Raw genomic sequence first — 21,495 nt, forward strand, 5'->3', positions numbered from 1 at the left:
TCTCTATGCACAGTTAAGGCCGCCGTATAACACGTGTTTAAATGGAACCGTAACCAGCGGTCATATTAAATCATGTCATGCATTAAATGAAGGCCCCAGAACAGCAAAACGCATTGTTCCGGTCTAGTTGTGTTGCGCTTGTCATGCCCGGCACGGCACGGAAGAGCGCAAGCAAAGAGGCATGCTGCTGGCCGAAGGATATGAGCAAAGAAAAAGAAGGAGAGGCGACTGTCCCGGGGTGGCTGCACACATCGCCTACGCCCATTCATAATGTGCGTGTTTTACTACCCAGACTCCCGGTAGCCCCCTGATCCGGCAGGATTTTAGTCCGTTCGTTCCCAATCTGTAGCCAGCGACGGTGATTTCACTGCGCATACGGCAGCATGGCTCTCCACTATCGCTGCATAAGACGTGTGTTTATGATGTAGAATGAATGCCATTCAGCGTGTCACAAAAATGGCCAGAATGTTGACTGTAATTCTGTACAGTAGCCCTGCGATGTATATTCCCAATAATAGAATGAACTAGAGTATGCTATTGACCGTGTCTATCGCTCGTAAATGCGTTATTGATGACCTTTTTAATGATCAATATTTACCATCGCACTGACCAAACACTAACTCTGATCACTGGCACAGCCATGCCGGTCAAACCAGGGGGCTAAACAAAGAAAAAAAAAGGTCAGTCTTTTGTTACCTTTATAATCTTAATCGGATTTAAATCTCTCCACCGCCTCCCTCAAACGGGGACATGGGTGTAGCCTGCAGGCGTTGTGAAAACGACCGTCAGTTTAAATCATTCATTTCGCTGTGATAAAAAAAAATCAGTCCAAACGGCAGGAATGGATGCAAGGTGCAGGCGGCTCCGTGAACAGCCGGGCGCTCCTTCATCAGACAATAACACTGGGAAATACCGAGAAAACTCACCTAGTGCGCCTGAGGAGGAGACAGACGGACCGGGAGTCTGGGATGGTTATCCCCCAAAAAGAGCAGCGATGCGGAGAATTTGAAGGGAAACGATGTTTGATTCTCAAAAATATCCGCGGCGTCCTCCCGGGCCGGATGATGGTGGTGATGTGGTGTGGGGGGTTTGGCTATATGTTGGATGCTGTCATCGTACTGGGACTGCTCGCTGCCTAATCCTCGGCCCTGAGCTCAGAAATAACCCACCCCCTCCCTCTGTTCGTCTCTCTCATCCCTGCCTCCTCCGCTGTCTGCCCGGAGGACCCCCACCCTCCTCCGCAAGGTCAGCTCATCCAACATACAGTAATAAAAAGAATAATCATAATCATAATAAAAGTAATAATAACAATAATAATGATTATAATAATAATACATCTACTTTTTATGTTTATTTATAAGGAATTCACCATGTCTGATGTGGTGGAATAAAATAAAGTTGGAATTGATTCAGTTCAACAACATATTTTACATCATTTTATCCCCTTGATTCAATGAACACCATGATTCCAAAAGCAAAGCAGGGCTTGAATACCCACCCGGCAAAGTGGAAAACTGCCCCAGGAGCCCCAGAAGTCCCATAGGCCCAATCTCCATTATGCGTCAGCTGGTCTGTGGTAATTTAATTAATTATAAATTTGTTGGGCATTCTGCACCACTTAATCACAATATAAACTCAAACGATAAAGTCCTCATAGTGGATCCTGCATTGCTGTCTTGTGAGACCCCATGTCAATATATAAATGTGCATAGTCCTAAATTTATTTGTCAAACTTCACCCTAGTTTATTGATCTGACCACATCCAAAATACATTTTTAAAGTGATTTTCCTCAATAATGAAATGCTTTAGTTTGCAGAGTCGGACTCCCTGTAATACTAGTGGATACGACCATATTGTTTCCTCCCCCCCCCCCCCCAACAGGACGTACACATCCTTAATATTTACAGGACAGAACATGAACACGAATTATTCAAGGGATACAGATTCATTTTTAAACCAACCAAAATTAAATAAAAACAGTAAAATCATATATTTCTGCCATATTTAACTAAATCAATACTAGGGGGGGACATTTAATATTTGCCTTTTTGATTTGTCCCTCCATGCGCGCCGTCGAACTTCGTGACTTCCGTTGGTACGTACTTCCGGTGTAGATTATTTCATGCACGCTCCTGAGACGGTGAATTCTCAACACGAAAGGCAGACCGAGGAACAAAACCCAGTTAAACCACAGCGATAATGTTCAAACTTGAAGGACTCGGGCCTAAAATGGACCCAGAGGAGATGAAGAGGAAAATGCGACAAGATGTCGTCTCATCTTTACGAAACTTTCTTCTTTACGTCGTCCTTCTCAGAGCCAGTGAGTACAGGCAGATGACATTGACATTTAGCGAAATACTAACATTTTGTGAGTGCTTCACTGATAATTACAATAGTGTTTGGTCACCTTGTGCATGTGATAATCAATGTATGCACTACAGTAAACACCAAAATATAGGTTATTTGTCATGTATAGTATACACTATCTCACAACAACTCTGGCTAAATGGCCTTAATCCCAGAGAAGATAAATATATCATTAAGATAATAATCTAATCATCTGTGTTTTCTGTGTTTACAGCCCCGTATGTTTTAAAGAAGCTGGACAGCATATGAGCAGAGCATCAGGTCTCATCCACTGAGCGTTTACTCCACCAGAGACAGTATGGATCATCAGCAGCAGACAACTGGGGCCAGTGCAGCTAATTGTGTTGGAGACAACCAGTGTCTGTCCATCACTGCACCCGAGGAAACACCTTTGTTCTCATGTCCCCTGTCTTATTCCTTTTTGTAAACTTTAGTCTGTCTTTCTTGTTAAACATGTTGTCATTATTGTTAAATGCAAAGTTTGAGAGCGAGTATGCCTGCCGTGTTCGCACGTTAAAAGGAAACCATGTTTATTTTGTCTGTTTGTCTTTGAACGTACACTGTCAAACTGCATTACACATGTACACTGTTGAGGCGAACAGTTTCATGAATGAGTTTCAAATCTTAATGTAATCACTGAAAATAAAAATGGTGACCAAGAAAGGATTGGGAAGTGTTTCACTGTCTACTTATATTCTTTATAATTGACACGTGCAGCAACAACAATTTTCTGATACCCTCTACTATTCAACTTTAGGATTGGCCTTTAAATACATGTCATTTATTAACCTGTCATGATTATTACTGGTATTTATAGTGTAGGCCATACTGCTCAAAGACAGTTGGTGTCTTCAATGTAAATGTCTCAGAGTAACTCCCGTGATGGCTGCTGATGGTCATAGGGTGCTCTACTAACATTTAAAACAGTATCAATTGGCAAACTGTCAGTTCAGAATGGGAATCTTAATTAGTACAAGCACACTTTACAATTTACCTTTTAATAATAAAGGTTGAAATGTACAAACCATAGTAAAATATATCCGACTTGCAGTGTGCAGGAATCATTACAATATTATTTAATCAGCTAGTTTTTACCAGCTATGACAAAAGGTGTACCTAAATGTAAATGCACTTTCACAAGATCATCACCTGGGGGCGGTGTCGTGTTATTCTGAAGCTGAACGAGACAAACGATGGAGGCGTCGACAGTGGAGGCTAAACCGGCTGATAGTGTGAGCGCTCTGAAACAGTAACATGAATAATAACCATAAAAAAGGTACAATTTTGGATATTATATTGGAGTAAGCAGGAGAAGAACCGCTGTGCAGATATCCGGCTGTTCTCGGAGACGAAGCTTGAGACCGCGCCGCATCCTTTGTTGGACCAGGCCCGCCCATTCTCCAGAGCATCTGTCGGAAACCCTGCGACAACAACAGACAATACATTTCACGTCGGAGGTAGGCTCCTGAGAAATGTCACCGTCCTGTCAGCCGGATGACATTTTCAGCAGATAAAAAGAAGCGTTTGACAGCGTTGTTCCTGACAATGACCTTCGTTGTGTTATTGTATTGCAAATAGCGGAACGGATGCTGCAAAATAACACGTGTGCTATTAAATAACAACACACCCCACCGCCTATTATGGACTTTCCAGGTCATTTCCAGCATATTTTCAAGCAGCTCAACCACCAGCGCCTCCATGCTCAGCTGTGTGACTGCGTGGTGGTGGTTGGAGGCCAGAGCTTCCAGGCTCACAGCTCCATCCTGGCCGCATGCAGCTCCCACTTCAGGGCTCTTCTGAGCTCCAATGACAGTGGTGATGAGGTGGGCAAACCAGGAGCTGATTTAGGTGGAGGCGGGGGCCCCAGTGTGATGGAGCTAGATCCGGAGGTGGTGACCCCAGAGGCCTTCTCCACCTTGCTCGATATGATTTACACCTCCACGCTCTCTCCGGGGGCCTCCAACGTGATGGATGTGCTGTTGGCGGCATCGCACCTGCATCTCAACACTGTGGTCAAGGCCTGCAAGCTCCACCTGTCCAGGCAAAACTTTCCTGCATCGCCCCCGAAAGGCTGGAGGTCAGTGCAACAACAGCAGCAGCAGCATCCATCGTCGGCCTTGCTGCAACAGGCCACATCTGTCATGGAGGAGTACATGGATGAGGAGGAAGTGGGAGTGGAGGTTAGTCAGTCTGGTGGGGTTGAAGACCAGGGGATGAGGGGTCAAATCAGTGGGGAGCAGAGTGCTGCGCCATCTTTGAGGCACAAGAGGAAGTCTGACGAGGACGGGCTCAGTGGCAGAAAGAGGTCCTACAGGCTGGCTGAGGGAAACTATAAGGAGTGTTCACCTACTGTAACTAGAAGCACCGTCAGTGCAGAGGAGGGTGGAGAGGAGCTGCTGTCCCCGGACTGCCTGAATACCACGTACGGACTCTGGGAGAGCCGAAGCGAGGAGGAGGAGGAGGAGGAGGAGGTGGAGGAGAAATATGAAGCAACTAAGGGAGAGTCGGAGGAGATCCAGCTGCCGAGCCAATCGGACTGCAGCATGGGAGGTGTAGCTGCGTGGAAGAAGGGTGGAGATACAGAGGGAGACACCGTGGTTAAAGTAAAGGTGGGAGAAGAAGGGGAGGAGGAGGGAGACGAGCCAAAGATGATGATTGAGGTGAAAAAGGAAAACCTGACCTCATACTCCCCAGGTCTAGCAAACAATTCTCCTCTATCTCCACCACAAGACTGCACGGACCATTTTGACGCACAACTAAATGAGGAGAAAATGGCCACAGTCTGCCCAACCGAGTGTGATGTTAGCTCTTTACAATCTCAGCTTTGCGCAGATCTTCAAACCGACGCACAGAGAGAGGCTGGACATTTGGGTGACGAGTCAGTAGACAGTGAAGGCCTAGACAGCCTGTCAGAACTTGCCTTTTCATGCTTCCTCAATCCCAGTAGTGAAAGTGTACTGGGAGCTTTGGAGGAAGAAGACAGCCTAGCTAGCCTCACTGCTGCCGCTACCGCTGCCGCCACTGCCAGTGATGCTCCTGCAGCTGCTGGAGATACTGGGGAGCTGTATCAAAACTCAGAAGAAGTCTTTTCTGCTCAGTGTTCTGATTCCTCACTAGTTTTCCCAGTAACCCCTGTCCCCTTGCAGCAGCTTCTCCCAACTCAGGGCCCAGGTTTCAGTGACACACTCATCCTCCAGCCCAGCCAGAACTCTTTAGCAAGGTTCCTGAGTGGCATCAGACCAGGCCTCGGTCTGGAAACCTCCCTCATCCAACCCTCCAGGGCCGGGAAAAGCTCAGGGGCAACAACCTTCCGTCGCATCGCCCCTAAAGTGCCGCCCGGATCAGAAGCAGGCACAGATGGTTCCTCGGCATCGGCGGGGGACGCTGCTGAACGTCCGTTTCTCACCAGAGCTTCAGAGGACGTTCTGTCCAAGTGCAAGAAAGCAGCTGCTGAAGACCTCGTGCTGTTGGTGGAAGGGGAGAAGAAGTACGCATGCAAAATCTGCTGTAAGACCTTCATGAACCTGACTGACTGTAAGAAACACATTCGGGTCCACACGGGAGAAAAGCCCTACCCCTGTCCAAAGTGTGGCAAACGCTTCAGCCAGTCCTCTCATCTGTATAAGCACTCGAAAAATACCTGCCTGAACTGGAAAGAGGATCCATGTTTCGCAGATACCCTGCTGTGACCTGCACTCACCTTACAGACTTGGAGTGGCACGACTCAACGCAATTCTTTGAAAAAATGTACTCTGTGAACTAGATTATTTATTACCCAACACACTTCCCTGATTCATTTTGGATTTTATGCAACATGAATTCAAAGTCAATTAGCTAATGTAATGCTTACATTTTTAATGTTTTTAATGTTCTCAACCATGTTGTTTGTTGAAAATGATTCCATAAAACGGAACGAATACAAATGTTGCCAAACTGATGTGAATGCACTGAAAATATCCTCCTTGACTGGTGCTAAAAAATGGCATTGAGTGATAAAAGAATAAATTATTTATTGTATTTTTTATTGATCGTCAATCTATTTTGAGCATGATACATTTCTAAACACACACTCAGCATTACATTTTAACTGGGCCATACCTTTTTATTATTCAGAGAAATCACATTTTACACAGAACTGGAGCGTTGTACTGTTTTGTAGCATGATTGACACCATTTTACATCTGAATAAAGTGCAAACTAAGAGGTATAACACTAACCTTTATGGCAAGCAGAACATGAGAAATGTTTTTTTTCCAGTGTAACTGCCATTCTAAGCATGTATAGTGTGTTCTGATAAGAGCTAATGTTAAGGAGTGCTGCTAGTTTCTTCATTAGCCTCTTTTTGGAGAACTTGAATGTACACGTCTGAGATGACAAAACCTTCCAGCGAGCATTTCATTCCTCAAAAATGCCCACTGTATATTAAAACTCAGTACCTGTGACAGGATGAAACTAAATCAAGTTAACACAGACATGATGTACACATGTATCTGAGCATTACCTAAACTACATTAGAATTCTTCTTTTTCATCCCTTCATTTTGACCTCACATAGGAGATCATTACCAGCACATTACTTGTATCTGTTACTGCAGCACCAGAGGAGGCAGTAGGCACAGCGCAGCAGTTTCAGGGGCTAGAAGGTGAGTTCACTGGGCATGTCTGTGCCCTGCAAACCTCCCAGCAGGTTTTGAGCTGACAAAGCTCCCATGATGCCTCTCGTGGAGTAGGTGGCACTGCCGATATGTGGCAACACCACTGTATAAGAAAGGAGAGGACAGACAATTCCATTAAAAAGACAATCGCAAGGAGGTAAAGTGGGAAAAGAGGCTTCACATCCTGTCCACTCACCACAGTTTTTTAACGTCAGAAGAGGGTGGTGTGTTGGGAGTGGCTCAGGTGTTGTGACGTCTAGTCCAGCTGCAGCTATCTGTCCGCTGCTCAAAGCCTCGTACAGATCCTCCTGGTTCACCACAGTTCCCCTAAAACCAGTAATTCACCACATCTTCATCTTTACGTATTTTAACCGCAAACACAGCCGGAGTGAGAAATACATGACATCTTTTACACACCCATCCAAACCCATGCTTTTCCCATGTTTGCGCTGCTTTGGAAGTTCACCTGCTTGAGTTGACGAAGACTGCCGTGTTTTTCATCTTGCTGAAGAAGGCCTTGTCACACAAGCCCAGGGTTTCTGGCGTCAGGGAGCAGGAAACAACAATGAAGTCGCTCTCAGACAGGAGTGTGTCCAGGGGAACTGTCCAACAGAGGAGAGCAGGAGGAACAAAAGAGGAAACACATCAAATACACAGACCGTCTAACCAAAACCCTCATAGTTTTATAATCTTATTTGATTTTCACTTCTTCTGTCATCCTTTCACTGTGTACGTTTCTCTCCTTTTTCTTACCAAACTCTCCTTTCACCTCAGCAGCGTAGGCTTTGGCTGTTCTCCCAGAGTACAGCAGCCTGTTCACTCCAAAGGGCATGAGTCTCCGAGCAATGGCCATGCCTGAACACAAGCACAACCAGTTATTCACCGACCAGCAGCTCTTAAACTTTGTCGGGGTTAGGTTTGACAACACTGGATTTGGCTACAGTATCAAGTCATATGATATATACTATTATTATGAATTTAAAGTGCCAAAGTAAATTAAGCAGCAACATCAAGCCTTACCAATGCGTCCCAAGCCAATGACTCCTACTGTGCTGCCAGACAGACCATAACCACACAGCCAGAGAGGCTTCCACGAGCTCCAGCCTCCACTGAGAGAAAAAGGACGAGACTATATGACTACTGCGTCACTCAATCAAATTAGACAGTGATTAGTGTGAATGTGGAACTTGGTGAGACTGACTTTTTGACCTCCTCCACTCCCTCTGGTAATCTGCGAGCAGTGGCCAGCAGCAGAGCTACGGTCAGTTCTGCTGTGGCGTCAGTCAGGACGTCTGGAGTGTATCCAACACGTATACCACTGTTGGAAATGGACACCAATTTAACTCAGAGGCCACTTGACACATCACCCTTCTAGTGGAATGATATTTTAATAAACATGAGCTACCGTTTTTTGATTTCGTCAAGTGCCAAGTGGTCAAATCCCACGGACAGGGTGCTGATTACTTTCAGGTTTGGCCCTGGAATCAGAGACAGACCAGATGAAACACTTCAATCTAGACACTTAATGTTTGATATGTTTTAATTAGAGCTGAAATCATTAGTGGATTGATCAATTAGCTCATCAAAAATAGTTAATCTTCAACAATTTGGATAATCAATTAATAATTATATAATATTTCACTATGCAAAGAAACTCTGGTTGTTTGAATGTGTTGCTTTCTCTGTTTCACATCATTAGAATTGTTCATGTTTCATTGTCTTAAATTGTTAAATCAAAGTAGAGGCTGGTAGCTTAGGGGTGAAGAGTGAAGTGGGGACCTTTGGTGCCTCTCTCTGTCTTCATTTCTCTACTACCATCTGTAATAAAAGCATAAAAATACCCCCAAAATACTATAGGCTCTGGTAATATCTTATATAAGATCCTCTTTTAAATCTCTTATTGAAACTCACTATTATCGTACAGCTTTTTCTTAATTGAGGGCATTGTTTGTAGTTGTTTATATATTTTTTTATCTTGTTTTATATTTTATGTCTGGAATACTGTAAAGCACTGTTTTACTTTGTTTCAAAAGGTGCTATATAAATAAAGTTATTGTGGTTATTATTTAACTATGTACCCAGGACAGCCTGCTGAAATAAAGTAAATATATGGATTGATCAGTACAATGGCCCAGTTTCACACACACACACACACACACACACACACACACATTACGAGTACCTGCTGCATCCAGAACCTCTGCATCGATCTTGTCCGACAGCAGACACAGCAGACCATGAGCCCCCTGCACACCTTTGAGAAGCTCTGCCCTCTGCACGGGTTCATCAGAGTCCCACAGAGACACCTCGCACCTGTTTAGAGACCGAAAGGGACCAAATGCACGAGATGGATTTAGAGATAAAGGCTGGCCGATGAAGATGACTGTAGCAATGGATATGTGTGAAACTACAGAAGCTACAAACGTGCATACACTCCAGCCGCTGACAGGATCTTCATCCCCTCCTGCGGGATGCGCCTCGTGACGAATACTTTCATGAGTTTTCCAACTGTCTGCATCTCATTTAACGGTCGAAATGGAGTGATGTCCTCTCCAGACAGAAGACAGTAGAACTATGAGGGGAGGACGGACGTCCACGCAGTCAACACAGACCGATTTTAACCTTGAACGTTTAGCTCAACACTGTGAGAAAACTCCACTTTCCTCCACAGGACATCAGGAAGTACTTGATTCCATAGTACTGCGCATGCGCGTGGAGAGTTGGTCCGGTGGTTGTATAATCTTCTCTGATGGACGTATTTTATTGGTATTCTTATACTAATTAACTGTCCAATTTAATGTCAGAGACAACATTTTAAAAATTCGTCTTCTCTATTAGGATGTCAGTTGTTAAATAGTCGTAAAAGGCTGTTTTATTATCTTGTTATTCTCCCCCAACATCACATCCGAGTAAGGACAAGTTTACATTTCCCCGATTTCACTTCCTGGGATCGTGTAAAAAAGTAGGAGGGGACAATGTCGTATAAAGTACGTCTTATATAAGCCAGCTTGAAATCCCAAAACTGTAACTAAATTAAATATTGTTTCAAATAAGCCCTTTTGTTATTGTTTGTGGCAAGTGGATCGTTTATGGGGTCAACGTGCCCCAAACACTGTCTTTGCGTCTGACGTCATTGTCCACTCCCGGACCTTCACGTCCTCGCGCTCGAGCTGCTTCAGTGGTGTAATCACTCCTCCTCTAGTGCAGCCCATGGTGCAGCCGCAGAGCTGTAAAACGGTGAAGACGTCTCCCTCACAGGCGACCGAGGGCGGAATAAAGGAGCACTCGACACTCGAGGAAACAAACAAGTAGACTTGAAAGCAGGAAATCAGATCTGGGGTCCCGGTCTGGAAAAGGTGAGGAAATAGAAATGTGTGGATATTCATGTTTGCGGCGGCTAACGTTAGCGTCAGCTGTTAGCTTGGACTGGTTGTAAGAGGCTAGCTGCTGGTTTGTGGTTGCAGTAACGAACCGCGGTCAGCTCGTCAGTGAGGATCAAACCACTTCTTTGTTTTTACCCACTTGAGTGTATTGTCTGTTAGATGGGCAGCAGTCCACACAACCCCTTTAGGAGAAGATCAATATATATAACTTAAGATTTATAATGGCTAATATTACTCTGCTTGATGACCTGAGAGACAGCTCCTTATATGCTTAATCAACAAGCATTACACCCTATGCAACAAGCGCAAGAAGGAACTAAATTAGTAATTTAGGTTTTTTAATCTTTTGGTTATTTTTATAGTCTACAATAAGCACTCAATACAAGTGTGTGGCACTGAAGGAATGCTCCAGTGTAAAGGATGACATTAAATTGACAAACATGATGATGGATGAAATCGTTTATACCTTGGTATTTGTATGTGTGATAAACATATGACATGTTTTTAATTATCAAAATATCAAGGCACGTCATGCCACATTGATGCAAACATATCCTTTAAATCCAATAAGGTCATTGAGCAAGGATGGCCGAACACAACTAGAGATGTGACTAATACATATACCCCATGTTATATATCCTCACATTGCCCAACTCTTCCTCTACAACAGTGAAACTATTATGAAACTACTCCTACTTCATAGGACTCCCTGAAGCGGACAGTTCATTTCCTCAGCCTCTTTAGGAGTCTCTGATACAAAGCCTATTCATGAGTTGTAATCAAACCCCAATATCCACATTTTATTTCAGAGATAGAATACCTCTATTGGCCAAGCCCACGGCACACTTTTGGCCGAGGAAACCTGCCGAGCCTGTCTGAGCCTGCCCTCAACACCAGCTTTAGTGGAGACAGTGCTGTACGCTGCAATGGCTCTGTTGACACTGCACAGGCTCCCATCCATCTCCGCCGCTCCTGTGAGTTCACTCATCCGCACGCCATGTTGTACACACAAGTTTGGCGCATTTTGCATCATATCCTAAGATATGTTATTCTTTTTTTAAGTTGTATTTACAAAGTGGGATTCAGAACTATGTGAGCTGTTGATGCCGGACGCTCTGCGCTCTGCGTAGAGAGCAGACATTCCTGGATGTGTCCCTCATCACTACGTTTGCCTGGAAGAGAAAGAGGCCGTTTTGTTTTTCAATTGCTGCCAGGGACGTGACCGCATTGGTGGGCTTACAGGCCTAACATGCCACAGATATAGTCCTCATCATCAAAGTGCCATTCACATTCATTACAGTGGTTGGATCACCGTTTGTCTGTCTAAATGCTCACTGCCTCTGTAGCTTTTCAATGGATGCATATAATCATGTAAGCACTGTATCATCAGCCACTGTCTTCTCACTTTATCTTCTGTCATTCTTTCACTCTATCATGAAGATTATTTAACTTTACATCCAAGGCCTGTCATTGCCGACTAAACCATAAATGACCTGACTGTGGGTCCTAGTCTCATTTCCTGCATATTTTGTTACAGTATCTAATCACTCTGCTATCTTAACTTGTATTCTCTCCTTTTTTTCTTCTTCTTCAAACCCTCATCGTTCCTCTCCTGGCTCCTGCCCACTTCTCCTCTTTAATTTCTTTTTTTTTTTCTTTTCTCTTGAGTCTGTCTGGACTTGTCAGTTGCGTAACAGGTAATGTTACTGTCTCAAGTTTCTTTCTCTGTGAACCCTTGTTGCTACTGCTACTTCTCTCTCTCTCTCTCGTTTCTTCCCCCCTCCCCACTCTTGCATTGTATTTCTCCTTAACTTCGTATCCTTCTATAATTTCACTACCAATATAGTTTTACAGTTTTTACCCCGAACCTCTTAGTGTCCTTTCCCCTCTGCTTAAATATCACTCTGTGTGGCTGTCTTCCACTGCACCTTATCTGTGTTGCACCACATTTCACCCGAGGAATTACTGAACATTTTTTCCAGCCTTTTGTGTCCACACTTTCCAACAGGAAAGACATCTCACACACACACACACACACACACACACACACACACACACACTTGCCTCCAATGTTCTCAGAAAATGTGTTAGTGTGTCAACACTTCAGTACTCGTCTAGTTAGAAACGTGCTGCTTTGGGAACATTAAAAACGGACATTTACTCATATTGTGTATTACAATAGCAGTATATATCAACAGAAATGTACAGTCTGCTGGAATGTACAGAACATACCATGGGATGACATCTTCATTGAAGCAAAAAAAGTGTGACAAACTGAATCACACACAAAAAGAAAAGCTAAATATTTCTATAACTCCATTTTTGTCTTCTTGATGAGGCTTTCTTGTGATTTACTTGACTTGATTTTTTTAAGGATGAAAGCCACCAAAGAAGAGGGAGACTTCAGAAAAGGTAGATGTACACCTGTGTTGTCTTTGAAGTACAGTCCTAAAAGAATGATTCTGTGGATTACAGCAGCGTGATAGTAACTGATCTCTATCCATCTTTAGGGAGAGCTTTGCCCTTGTGAAGGGGGCAGTCCTTCTGCTGGAAGAGGGCGACCGGGTGAGCCTCGATGAAGAGACTTTTCCCACTCCACCGTCTCCTGTGAAGGAAGGCTGTGGAGCTCCAGACAGACGGCGCAGACACCTTCACGCCATGATTCAACAGCTCCGACCAGAAGACACCGTGAAGCTGGTGAGGCCTCGTGTTTACCTGCATGCTGCAAATCAGATCAGTAAAAGTGGAAAAATGACATGCAGAAAGAATTTAGCTTGTTATCCTTTCTATCAGTCTGCATAATCATATCTCGGGTAAAGGTGTTTAATAGCTTCCCATAAGGACTTGAATACACCACTTTACTCTCAGCTGTGTCACCATTGCATCAATGTGTAACTTGGTCGAATAAAGATGTTATTGTTTGCCAGGATGTGGAGTTAATGGGCCAAAACATGTGAAAATAGAACAGATGTGGTCCTTTAAGTGGACTATAACCAGTATCTGTGTTTCTCTTTAAACACAACATTGACTTTTCTGATTTGATTTTACCAGGAAAGCCAAAAAAACTATACTGCACAGGATATTTTTCACTGTGTGTTATCAGGTTTATTTAGTTTAATTAGCTAACTTTATACTTCAGAGGAAACTGCAACATGTTGCATTTAAAATACATGAATTGTTCTGGGCCTCACTCCTCTTGCCCTCCCTTTTGTCTCCTCTCTGTTCCGCACATCCTTTGTGCTGCTCTCGTCCTCTGCACGCTGTCATGCAGGCGGTGCAGTTGGAGTCCGTCAGCTCGGTCAGAGTCAGGTATCTGATCGTTGTCTCCACCCTCGGCAACAAACAAGAGAGCACCCTGCTGGGCATGGATTTCCCCAACCCAGACAGGTGTGTGTAACCAAGATATGCAGGTGTACTGTGTCCCAAAGATAAGATTTCCATTTGGTTAATAATTTCTGGTTTAGCCTTGTAAAGTCAAATGTATTTCATGGTCTTGTGTTTCTGCGCCCTCTTTACAGCGATCAGTGCACCATCGGCCTGGTTCTGCCAGTATGGAGCGACACACAGGTGTATCTGGACGGAGACGGGTATGAAATCTTTTTTTTTTTTTTTTTAAAGGGGAATGGGGAATAAATTTAAACTGTAAACGAACAAGCAAGGAGTTTGTGAGGCTGCAGCACAGACAGTGCAGGCTGATGTCTGGGAATCTGGCCAGAGATAATGTGAATGCGTAATCATCTCTATTTATGGAGCTGAATCATTCTCTGTGAATTACAACTGCTCCTATCCGTCACTCAGACCCTTACATAAGCTTGGAGATCATGTGTTTCTGCAATGAAATGAAAGTAAAGTACGGTTAGCTTCTTTCTGTGTCGGTAAGGAAAAGGTTAGTGAGAGTTTAGAGGTTTATAGTGCATCCAGAACCCCAAATGTCCACTCCAACTCATTTTTTTTTTTTAGTGAAAATCTTTGTGACCATAACATCCAGCTATGCTATGATTAGAATGATTTAGAGTGTTTTTTTGGCTTGTAGTCACTCATTACAGTGTTTTTCTTAGCCGTCGATGCTTAGAGGAGGATGTGGAACTGAGAGCTGGCAGCTCTAAAAACAGTCGAGCTCTGCTGTGGACCGCTGCGTTTCAACTAATCTGCTTTCACATGCAGACTGTCAAAATAAGATTCTCTGATCTGCTGCCATGTCACACCAGCATGTTCGCCCTCATCGGGATGGTTCACGCTTCCAACTCGCTGTCCTCACATTTTCCTTCACCACGTTCTTTACAAGAGTCATCATTCATTTACACTGAATAACCTTTCTGCCTTCTTCCTTTTAGTCCAGTGACACTTCTTATCGGTGTTACTTCCTCAGTTCTGTTATCCATTCTTAGAATTGTAGCTCATACTTCTTTATTTCTCTCTTTTTTTAGCGGTTTTAGCGTGACCACAGCTGAAGATATCAGAATTTTTAAGCCTGTTTCCATGCAGACCATGTGGTGAGTTAAGTTAAAACGTTAATGTCCTGAATATGACGTCCAGCACATCACATCCTAAAGCACCTCATCAACAACTACATGCCTTACCTCTCTTTAAATCTTGCATTTTCAACCTTCTGTAGCTTCTTGTCTCTAGTGTCCTCAAAAACACATGGTCTTCTGTCCTCCTCTCCGCTGTTAGGTCAGTGCTGCAGGCTTTGCACGGGTGCTGCGAGCGGGCGGTCAATGCAGCGCTGATCCCAGGCAATGGCCTGGAGTGGGCCCAGCACTACCGCCAGCACATCGAGTCGGACCGCCTATGCCTCAACGAGTGGGAGGTCTTGAACGACTTGGAGTCGGTCCGCAGGGACAGTTATGGAGGCGGGTAAGTAAACTTCTAAACTGTAGTTAAGTTTAGTATATGATATATTTAGTTACATTCCCCCTCTTCTGTGAATGTGGAAATATAATTAATGTTTTCGTCTGTTTTTATTCCTAGCACACACGCATGTCAGCTTGTGCTTAAGTTTCACTTTTTCTTGCACGGGTAGTTCGGCAGAGAGACTTTCCAACGAGGGGCTGATCAAAGAGCACCTGAGGGACGTCATGAGGACAGAAGACCTGGACAACCTCACGTCTAAAATGGTGAGACACACGGGAAGAAAATAAAAGGTTACAGAAATAAGAGAATGTGTGTTGGCCTGTATAATTTGAATCTTTCCTTCTCCACTGCAGGTGCACTCTGCCCTCGAGACCAGGATAGGCTTCGACATGAGTCCCTTTAAGGAGTACATCGACAATGAGATCTTGGTCACCATGGCTCAGATGGACAAACCCTCCAAAATATTTGACTTCCTTTACCTGGTGAGTGATTGCAAAGCTTCAAAGACAGTAATGAGCTTTTATTATACCAGCATGGTGAGAAGTCTTTCTTATGTTTCAGTCAATAAACTGACGGAAGTGAGCCTTCACCAGGATGTTGACATGTGACCGTAGCTTCCCCTTTGTGAGACAGCTGTGTTGACAGCGATAGGGAAGACGACTCTGTCGGCCCTTTGCTGTTTGTCCTCTGAACCTCTACTTCTTTATCTGGTTTCAGGGCTCTGAGTGGAACGCAGCTAACATTGAGGAGCTGCAGAAAAACAAGTCAGTGTTTTCACCTGCAACATTTGTCTATAGCTCTGTGTATTGTTGTTGTTGTCTATTTCTCATTGTCTCGTGATAAGGGTAATACTGAATTGTGTATTGCTGAGTCACCTCTGTGTCTCTAAGTTCATGTCTGTATGTTTTTCAGCGTGGGCTACATTCTGAATGTGACGAGGGAGATTGACAACTTTTTCCCAGAGTCCTTCACTTATATGAACATCAGACTGTACGATGTGGAAGCCAGCGACCTGCTCCCTCACTGGACAGACACATACAACTTCATCAACACAGCCAGGTAGTCCTGAAACCCCAAATATTAGAAGACAAACTCGTGAAAAGGCATTGTGCAGATTACAGCTGTTGACAAGCATATCACTGTCACATTTGTGTCATTAAGCACATTCCTAATCCAATTACTAGGCATTAAAACCACATCACCATGACATGTATGCTACCTAATAGTTAATGGTACAATTTAAAATGAATGAAAACAAGTAGTAAACTCATAAACATTAGATCCGGGTTTACAACAGCCTCGGGGAGGCCTGCTGTTTTCTATTCAGATCATGATAACTACCGTAAAGTCACAGGTCTCAGGGTATCCAGCAAAAGGAAAAAACACCAATGATGTCGGGCTTTCTGCTCTGAGTTAAAAAAAATAATTAAACTTGAGGCATTCAAGGCACTCCAGCAAAAATGTGAGGCCTCACTCTCATTAAACCATTACTAAAAGCTGCTCAAAAGTGCTCTGACTGATCTAGGCCTAACTCCCCCTTTATACTAAAAGGTGATTTGATGACCTCCTGTGTTGTTACGCAGACCAGTGCAGATTCAGTCCTTTCAAAGCAAAAGTTTAACAGAGTTGGATGAGAAGATTGACACCATTCTAACATCTGTCTGCCAAATATGAAGCTGGACCCACGAGATTGTTAGCGTACCACACCGACTGGAAGCAGCTCGCGTAGCTCTGTGCAATGGTAATACAATGTGCCCACCAGCACCTCTAAAGCTCACTCATTACTGGACTATTTCTATCAGTCTTCTCATCTAACTCTGCCAGAAAATAAATGAGTTCATTTCTCAAAATGCAGAACAACTCCTTTTATATCATTTACTTTGTTCCTAGCTTTGCATCACCAGCAATTTTAAAGTTTTGACTCTTATTTCCATTCAGTTAATTATCCTTCTGATGTTTGTCAAGTAAAACCTCTGAACCACTGAGTGAGTTTCTCTTGATTTCTGTGTACTGCAGGAAACGAGGACGGGCCGTGTTGGTGCACTGTAAGATGGGCGTTTCTCGCTCCGCTTCCACAGTGATTGCCTACGCCATGAAGCAGCATCGCTGGACTCTGGATATGGCGTTGGACTATGTTAGGGATTGCCGGTCCATCATCAAGCCCAACGAAGGCTTCACGAAACAGCTGCAGACTTACAACGGCATCCTAAATGCGAGGTCAGGCATGGTGTTAGGCCTAGTGCTGTACAAAGGTCCATACTCCAAAATGAATAATCTGTGTGGCAAAAGCTTTGCAGACATGAACATTTAAGCGTTTCTTGAATTTGCCGCTGTTTGTGGCTTCTTAGGTATTTATTTGGGTGCTCATGTGAGGATTGTGACATATGTTCCTTCCTCATTTCTAGCCAGCAGCGTCACAGCAGACTCTGGAGGCGAAAGTCAAGAGACCAAAGACAAAAGTCAGTACGTGAGGAGGGAGGTGAGGAAGAGGAGGAGGAGCAGGAGGAAGATGATGATGATGATGATGATGATGATGATGATGATGATGATGATGATGAGGAGGAGGGTGACGAGGAGGATATAGAGAGTCCAGATGAAAAAGATTCAGGTAGCCCAGATGAAAAAGATGATCCAGAGGGGGACATACAGGTAAATAGTTACATCAATTCTATGATATTAGCACTTTAAATCCTGCAGATTGTTTCTATGTTCAATTGTTTTATCTTCCCAAACACACCCAGGTGTTTGAAGAGCCAACCCCCCAACCTGAGACCAACCAGGGCCTCGGGCCGACAGGAGCCCCTGTTATCACAATTAGTGAGCCGCACATGGTGAGCAGACTGACACAACTTTACTCACACGCGCTGCATCTGAAGCTGCTTATCTGCACGCGTCTCTTTTTGTGGTGCAGACGTCGCTCCTCCAATAAATCTTTTGATGTTCATCTTGTTTCTCTTTCTCATCTCAAGGTTTCTCCGAGCGTTAATCGCAGCGGCAGGTTGAACCTCTTCTCCCTCATGCAGTCCATCAGTGATGAGGATAAAGGACGTGAACAGGTAGATGAAGCAGAGAGACAGAGTCTCTTTCAAGCCCTTACGGTGTTGCGTTGTTGTACACACAAAGGGTTGATTTTGTACGTTGAGAAGATTTAGAGGAGCCTGGTGTTGAGATTCTTATTCAATTTAGCTGCTCTATAAGCTACACTTCTTCTTCTTTGTTGCTTTCAAAGCTGCCTGGCAGTCCGAGGCGATCTCCAGTGCAGCGGATGTGTAGCCAAGGGCGGCGGGGTCTGATTCACCAGAGAGCGTGTGTGGATGTTTCACCTGAACCACGGAGCCTGCCGGATGCCAGTCAAAGCAAACCCTAAACGGATGGAAGAGCGGGGAGTTACAGGAGGGCGGGGGGGCCTTAAAAGGAGGCAGAGGAAGAATTAGATAGTGGGGGGGGGGGGGGGGTAATCTTTTTTCTTTTTTTTTGTATACACTGATACGCTTTGGCTTTATATTTTAGGTTATTTAGATGATGAAAGTTTTAATTTATGTTTCGTTGCATATCTCTGTTAATAATGTTATCGCTGATGGTTCACTGCTGATAAAAGGATCTTGCTGTAATATTGCTAAGCCAATGAAAGCCAGGATATGTGATGGGTGAAGTTATTATCACTGTCCATTGCTGTATTATTACATAACATATCCTACCACACACAGACCTACCGGTCTCTCCCTCCCCCCCTTGTTCCCTCTTCCCTTCTTCAGCTCTCGCATCACCACTCCAGAGATGATATCTATGCAATTACTGTGTTCCTATTTCTTTTCCTCTGTAAATATGAGGCTGTATGCTGCCAATCCAATGTAGATGGTTTTTAAAAACAATTCATATTGTCTCTTACTGCTCTCTCACGTTAGTTGTTGACATGAGGAAGTTTTAACTTTATCTAAGCTGTGATTCACGGACCATGTCGGGGCCAGTTTTATCGCACAAGCCTGTTTGCCAAACAGTGTGTTCCAATGTGCCAATGATTATATTAAATTAAAAATCTTTATCATGTCAGTACGTTAAGAACCAATGTCCCCCATTTTATTTGTATTCATTCTACTTAAACACCAGGGCTGTACGAGTGCCTTCAACCTGAGAATGAAATACAACATATGAATGACTGGTGTTTTTATTATGAGGTGGTGGCTGCATATTGTATGAGTCTTGTGCTGTTTCTCTGATTACAGTATAAATGTGACTGCTCAAAGTGTTTGCGTGTATGCATAAATACAAAGTATAGATGTATCAACAAATAATCGCCGGGTGCATGTTTTGTGTTTTTATACCAACATGGGAGAGCAAAACGTTCAGGGTTTTCTCATGTAGTGATATAGACATTTAATGGATTGAGGTAAGTTATTCAAAATACTGTTTTCAGACTTATCACTGGATGCTGATGTGGAATATTCTGTGTTCATGCTGGTATTATTTGTATCGAGTGAACCCAAGCTAAAGCCTATTTACTTCATTTATCCTGCACTTTATAACCCCAACACACACTGTCCCCACTGCCTGAGCCAACATCACACTGTACTATGAAACTCTCCACTGTCTGCACCTCACTCTTGTTTACAACAAACACTATGAGTGAAAACAATAAATGATTATACTCAAACCAAACGCTTTGTTTCCTGTCTAAATAATACACCAGAGGACGCAAGGGTCATGTCAATGAGATCATTTTGATCCTTGACTGAAAACAGGAAGATTTTATTATTGGGATCATTTTGATCCAGATTACATGTTTTGAAATAAATGCCCCAGAATTCCTGAAACACTACACTACAGCCCATTTAAGGAGCTCATTTGACTTCTATTTTTGGATCTCACAGGAAAGACGAGGTATTAATCGAGGAGCAGTTGGCTGGATTTGAGATGAGGACATCAATGTGAGGAGAGGTGGACCTGAAGCACACTACCGTCTGTACACAGCTGGAAAATGCAACAATCAAATGCCGTGATTTTTATATTAGTAATATGTTGTCGTATTATAGTATGTCAAAAAATGCCATAGTATGTTAGAAAAAAGTTTTTAAAAAGTCATATTACGTCTGAAAAAAAGTCATTGTATATTATGTTGAAAAAATCTCATAAAAAGTCATAATATAGTATGTCGAAAAGTCATTGTTGTATATCAAAAAAGTTTGAAAAAAAGTCATAGTATGTTGAAAAAAGTCCACAAAAAAATTATAGTATACTATAATTTTTATGGGGGACTTTTTTCGACATATGTCGAAATAAGTCCCCCATAAAAATTATAGTATAGTATAGTAAAAAAAAAAGTATAGTAAAAATTATAGTATTATATACTATAATTGTAAAAAAGTAATACAAACTGATCGTATAGTGATGTGGATAAAAGTCATCTTAAAGACATAGTGTAGTATATAAAATGAAAGTCTGGCAGGGCTAACAGTGTTCATCAGGGGGACCAGAGGGTGGGTGCTACGCCTTCACAGCAGGACGTCGTTATCAGCATGAACTGCCATATGAGCGCAGAGTTCCCGTCAGATGGCCAGTGGGGAGAGCTCACATGCACAAACATGCACGAATGGTAGCCCGACTATGTAAATAAATAAATAATGGAGAAGCTTCCTAGCAAGGGCTTTGTAATCCAGAAGAAACAACTATGTTTTTATAAAACTAATAAATCCAACAATCTCTTCTGGGATATTGTTGTTAGGCATTAGCTGAAGCCTACTGGAGGCAAGATGTGTTAGGTCAAGTCTGTCCACGAATCAGAGGTTGTGTTGCTGACAGTCAAGCACGATGGAATCACATGACATTCATCCCATCCTGGTGTCGTGAGGATCTGTGCTGTTTGGGCAGCAACCACAATAATGACGAGAATATTGTGATTGTAATAAATATGAATAAATATATAGATTATCCTTTGTGCACTTATTGTACAGTTTGCACCCAGGGCATACTGAACAATCCATGAATATATATACACATATATTGTTGTTTTGCACATATGATTTGCCTTCTGTAATGTAAGCTGTTTTTGATCTGTGTTGGCTGCAAAGTTTATTTCCCCCCTGATCACCAAGGCCCAGAAGAACACATGTAAAAAGCCAAAGGTCTTATTGTATGTGTGATTTGATTAAATATCAGAATTTCCAATATCCACATTTGTTTTTATGGTGATATTACTATTTATACATTTGTGTGACATCACAGTAGCGTACTTATTATGA

The 21,495-nt window shown here is 43.2% G+C and overlaps 4 protein-coding genes across 5 annotated transcripts; 3 read left to right on the forward strand and 1 right to left on the reverse strand.

Annotated features, from left to right (window-relative positions):
- Positions 1–2,095: 2,095 nt before the first annotated feature.
- tomm5 (translocase of outer mitochondrial membrane 5 homolog (yeast)) lies at positions 2,096–3,034 on the forward strand. The gene is made up of 2 exons (XM_076103833.1): positions 2,096–2,321; positions 2,583–3,034. Exons 1-2 carry the CDS (start codon positions 2,201–2,203, stop codon positions 2,615–2,617), a joined length of 156 nt encoding a protein of 51 aa, XP_075959948.1. The 5' UTR covers positions 2,096–2,200; the 3' UTR covers positions 2,618–3,034.
- A 534-nt stretch (positions 3,035–3,568) lies between these two features.
- On the forward strand, positions 3,569–6,385 carry LOC142962416 (zinc finger and BTB domain-containing protein 5-like). Its single transcript, XM_076102893.1, has one exon. It carries the CDS (start codon positions 4,009–4,011, stop codon positions 6,055–6,057), a length of 2,049 nt encoding a protein of 682 aa, XP_075959008.1. The 5' UTR covers positions 3,569–4,008; the 3' UTR covers positions 6,058–6,385.
- On the reverse strand, positions 6,362–9,913 carry grhpra (glyoxylate reductase/hydroxypyruvate reductase a). Its single transcript, XM_076102896.1, has 9 exons — positions 9,455–9,913; positions 9,205–9,335; positions 8,428–8,500; positions 8,224–8,340; positions 8,043–8,131; positions 7,776–7,877; positions 7,489–7,624; positions 7,219–7,349; positions 6,362–7,125 (listed from the first exon to the last, which is right to left on the reverse strand). The coding sequence occupies exons 1-9, from the start codon at positions 9,538–9,540 to the stop codon at positions 7,004–7,006; spliced, it is 987 nt and encodes a 328-aa protein (XP_075959011.1). The 5' UTR covers positions 9,541–9,913; the 3' UTR covers positions 6,362–7,003.
- A 290-nt stretch (positions 9,914–10,203) lies between these two features.
- On the forward strand, positions 10,204–19,915 carry LOC142962418 (protein phosphatase Slingshot homolog 3). Of its 2 annotated transcripts, none has more exons than XM_076102894.1 (17): positions 10,204–10,378; positions 11,215–11,379; positions 12,780–12,817; positions 12,916–13,102; positions 13,677–13,792; positions 13,924–13,992; positions 14,833–14,898; positions 15,080–15,262; positions 15,429–15,522; positions 15,613–15,741; positions 15,977–16,023; positions 16,172–16,318; positions 17,276–17,476; positions 17,665–17,908; positions 18,001–18,090; positions 18,229–18,315; positions 18,489–19,915. In XM_076102894.1, exons 2-17 carry the CDS (start codon positions 11,332–11,334, stop codon positions 18,624–18,626), a joined length of 1,884 nt encoding a protein of 627 aa, XP_075959009.1. In that variant the 5' UTR covers positions 10,204–10,378; positions 11,215–11,331; the 3' UTR covers positions 18,627–19,915. The 2 variants fall into 2 exon arrangements, with proteins under 2 accessions (XP_075959009.1, XP_075959010.1); XM_076102895.1 differs by lacking the exon at positions 10,204–10,378 and adding an exon at positions 11,468–12,102 and having other exon boundaries at positions 11,236–11,379.
- Positions 19,916–21,495: the final 1,580 nt, after the last annotated feature.

Source organism: Anarhichas minor, unplaced genomic scaffold (genome assembly GCF_050575085.1).
Source record: "Anarhichas minor isolate MPS153535 unplaced genomic scaffold, ASM5057508v1 ptg000028l, whole genome shotgun sequence".
Taxonomy (NCBI): Eukaryota; Metazoa; Chordata; class Actinopteri; order Perciformes; family Anarhichadidae; genus Anarhichas; species Anarhichas minor.

What these genes read in the sequence shown, in the direction of transcription:
- tomm5 (XM_076103833.1), top strand. Translation starts at nt 2,201, where the DNA reads ATGTTCAAACTTGAAGGACTCGGGCCTAAAATGGACCCAGAGGAGATG. An exon ending in CGTCGTCCTTCTCAGAGCCA is followed by an intron (nt 2,322 to 2,582) that starts GTGAGTACAGGC and finishes CTGTGTTTACAG; the next exon opens with CCCCGTATGTTTTAAAGAAG.
- LOC142962416 (XM_076102893.1), top strand. Translation starts at nt 4,009, where the DNA reads ATGGACTTTCCAGGTCATTTCCAGCATATTTTCAAGCAGCTCAACCAC.
- grhpra (XM_076102896.1), bottom strand. Translation starts at nt 9,540, where the DNA reads ATGCAGACAGTTGGAAAACTCATGAAAGTATTCGTCACGAGGCGCATC. An exon ending in AGAGGTTCTGGATGCAGCAG is followed by an intron (nt 8,501 to 9,204) that starts GTACTCGTAATG and finishes CTCTGATTCCAG; the next exon opens with GGCCAAACCTGAAAGTAATC. An exon ending in GTCTTCGTCAACTCAAGCAG is followed by an intron (nt 7,350 to 7,488) that starts GTGAACTTCCAA and finishes TACTGGTTTTAG; the next exon opens with GGGAACTGTGGTGAACCAGG.
- LOC142962418 (XM_076102894.1), top strand. Translation starts at nt 11,332, where the DNA reads ATGGCTCTGTTGACACTGCACAGGCTCCCATCCATCTCCGCCGCTCCT. An exon ending in ACAACCTCACGTCTAAAATG is followed by an intron (nt 15,523 to 15,612) that starts GTGAGACACACG and finishes TCTCCACTGCAG; the next exon opens with GTGCACTCTGCCCTCGAGAC. An exon ending in TATTTGACTTCCTTTACCTG is followed by an intron (nt 15,742 to 15,976) that starts GTGAGTGATTGC and finishes ATCTGGTTTCAG; the next exon opens with GGCTCTGAGTGGAACGCAGC.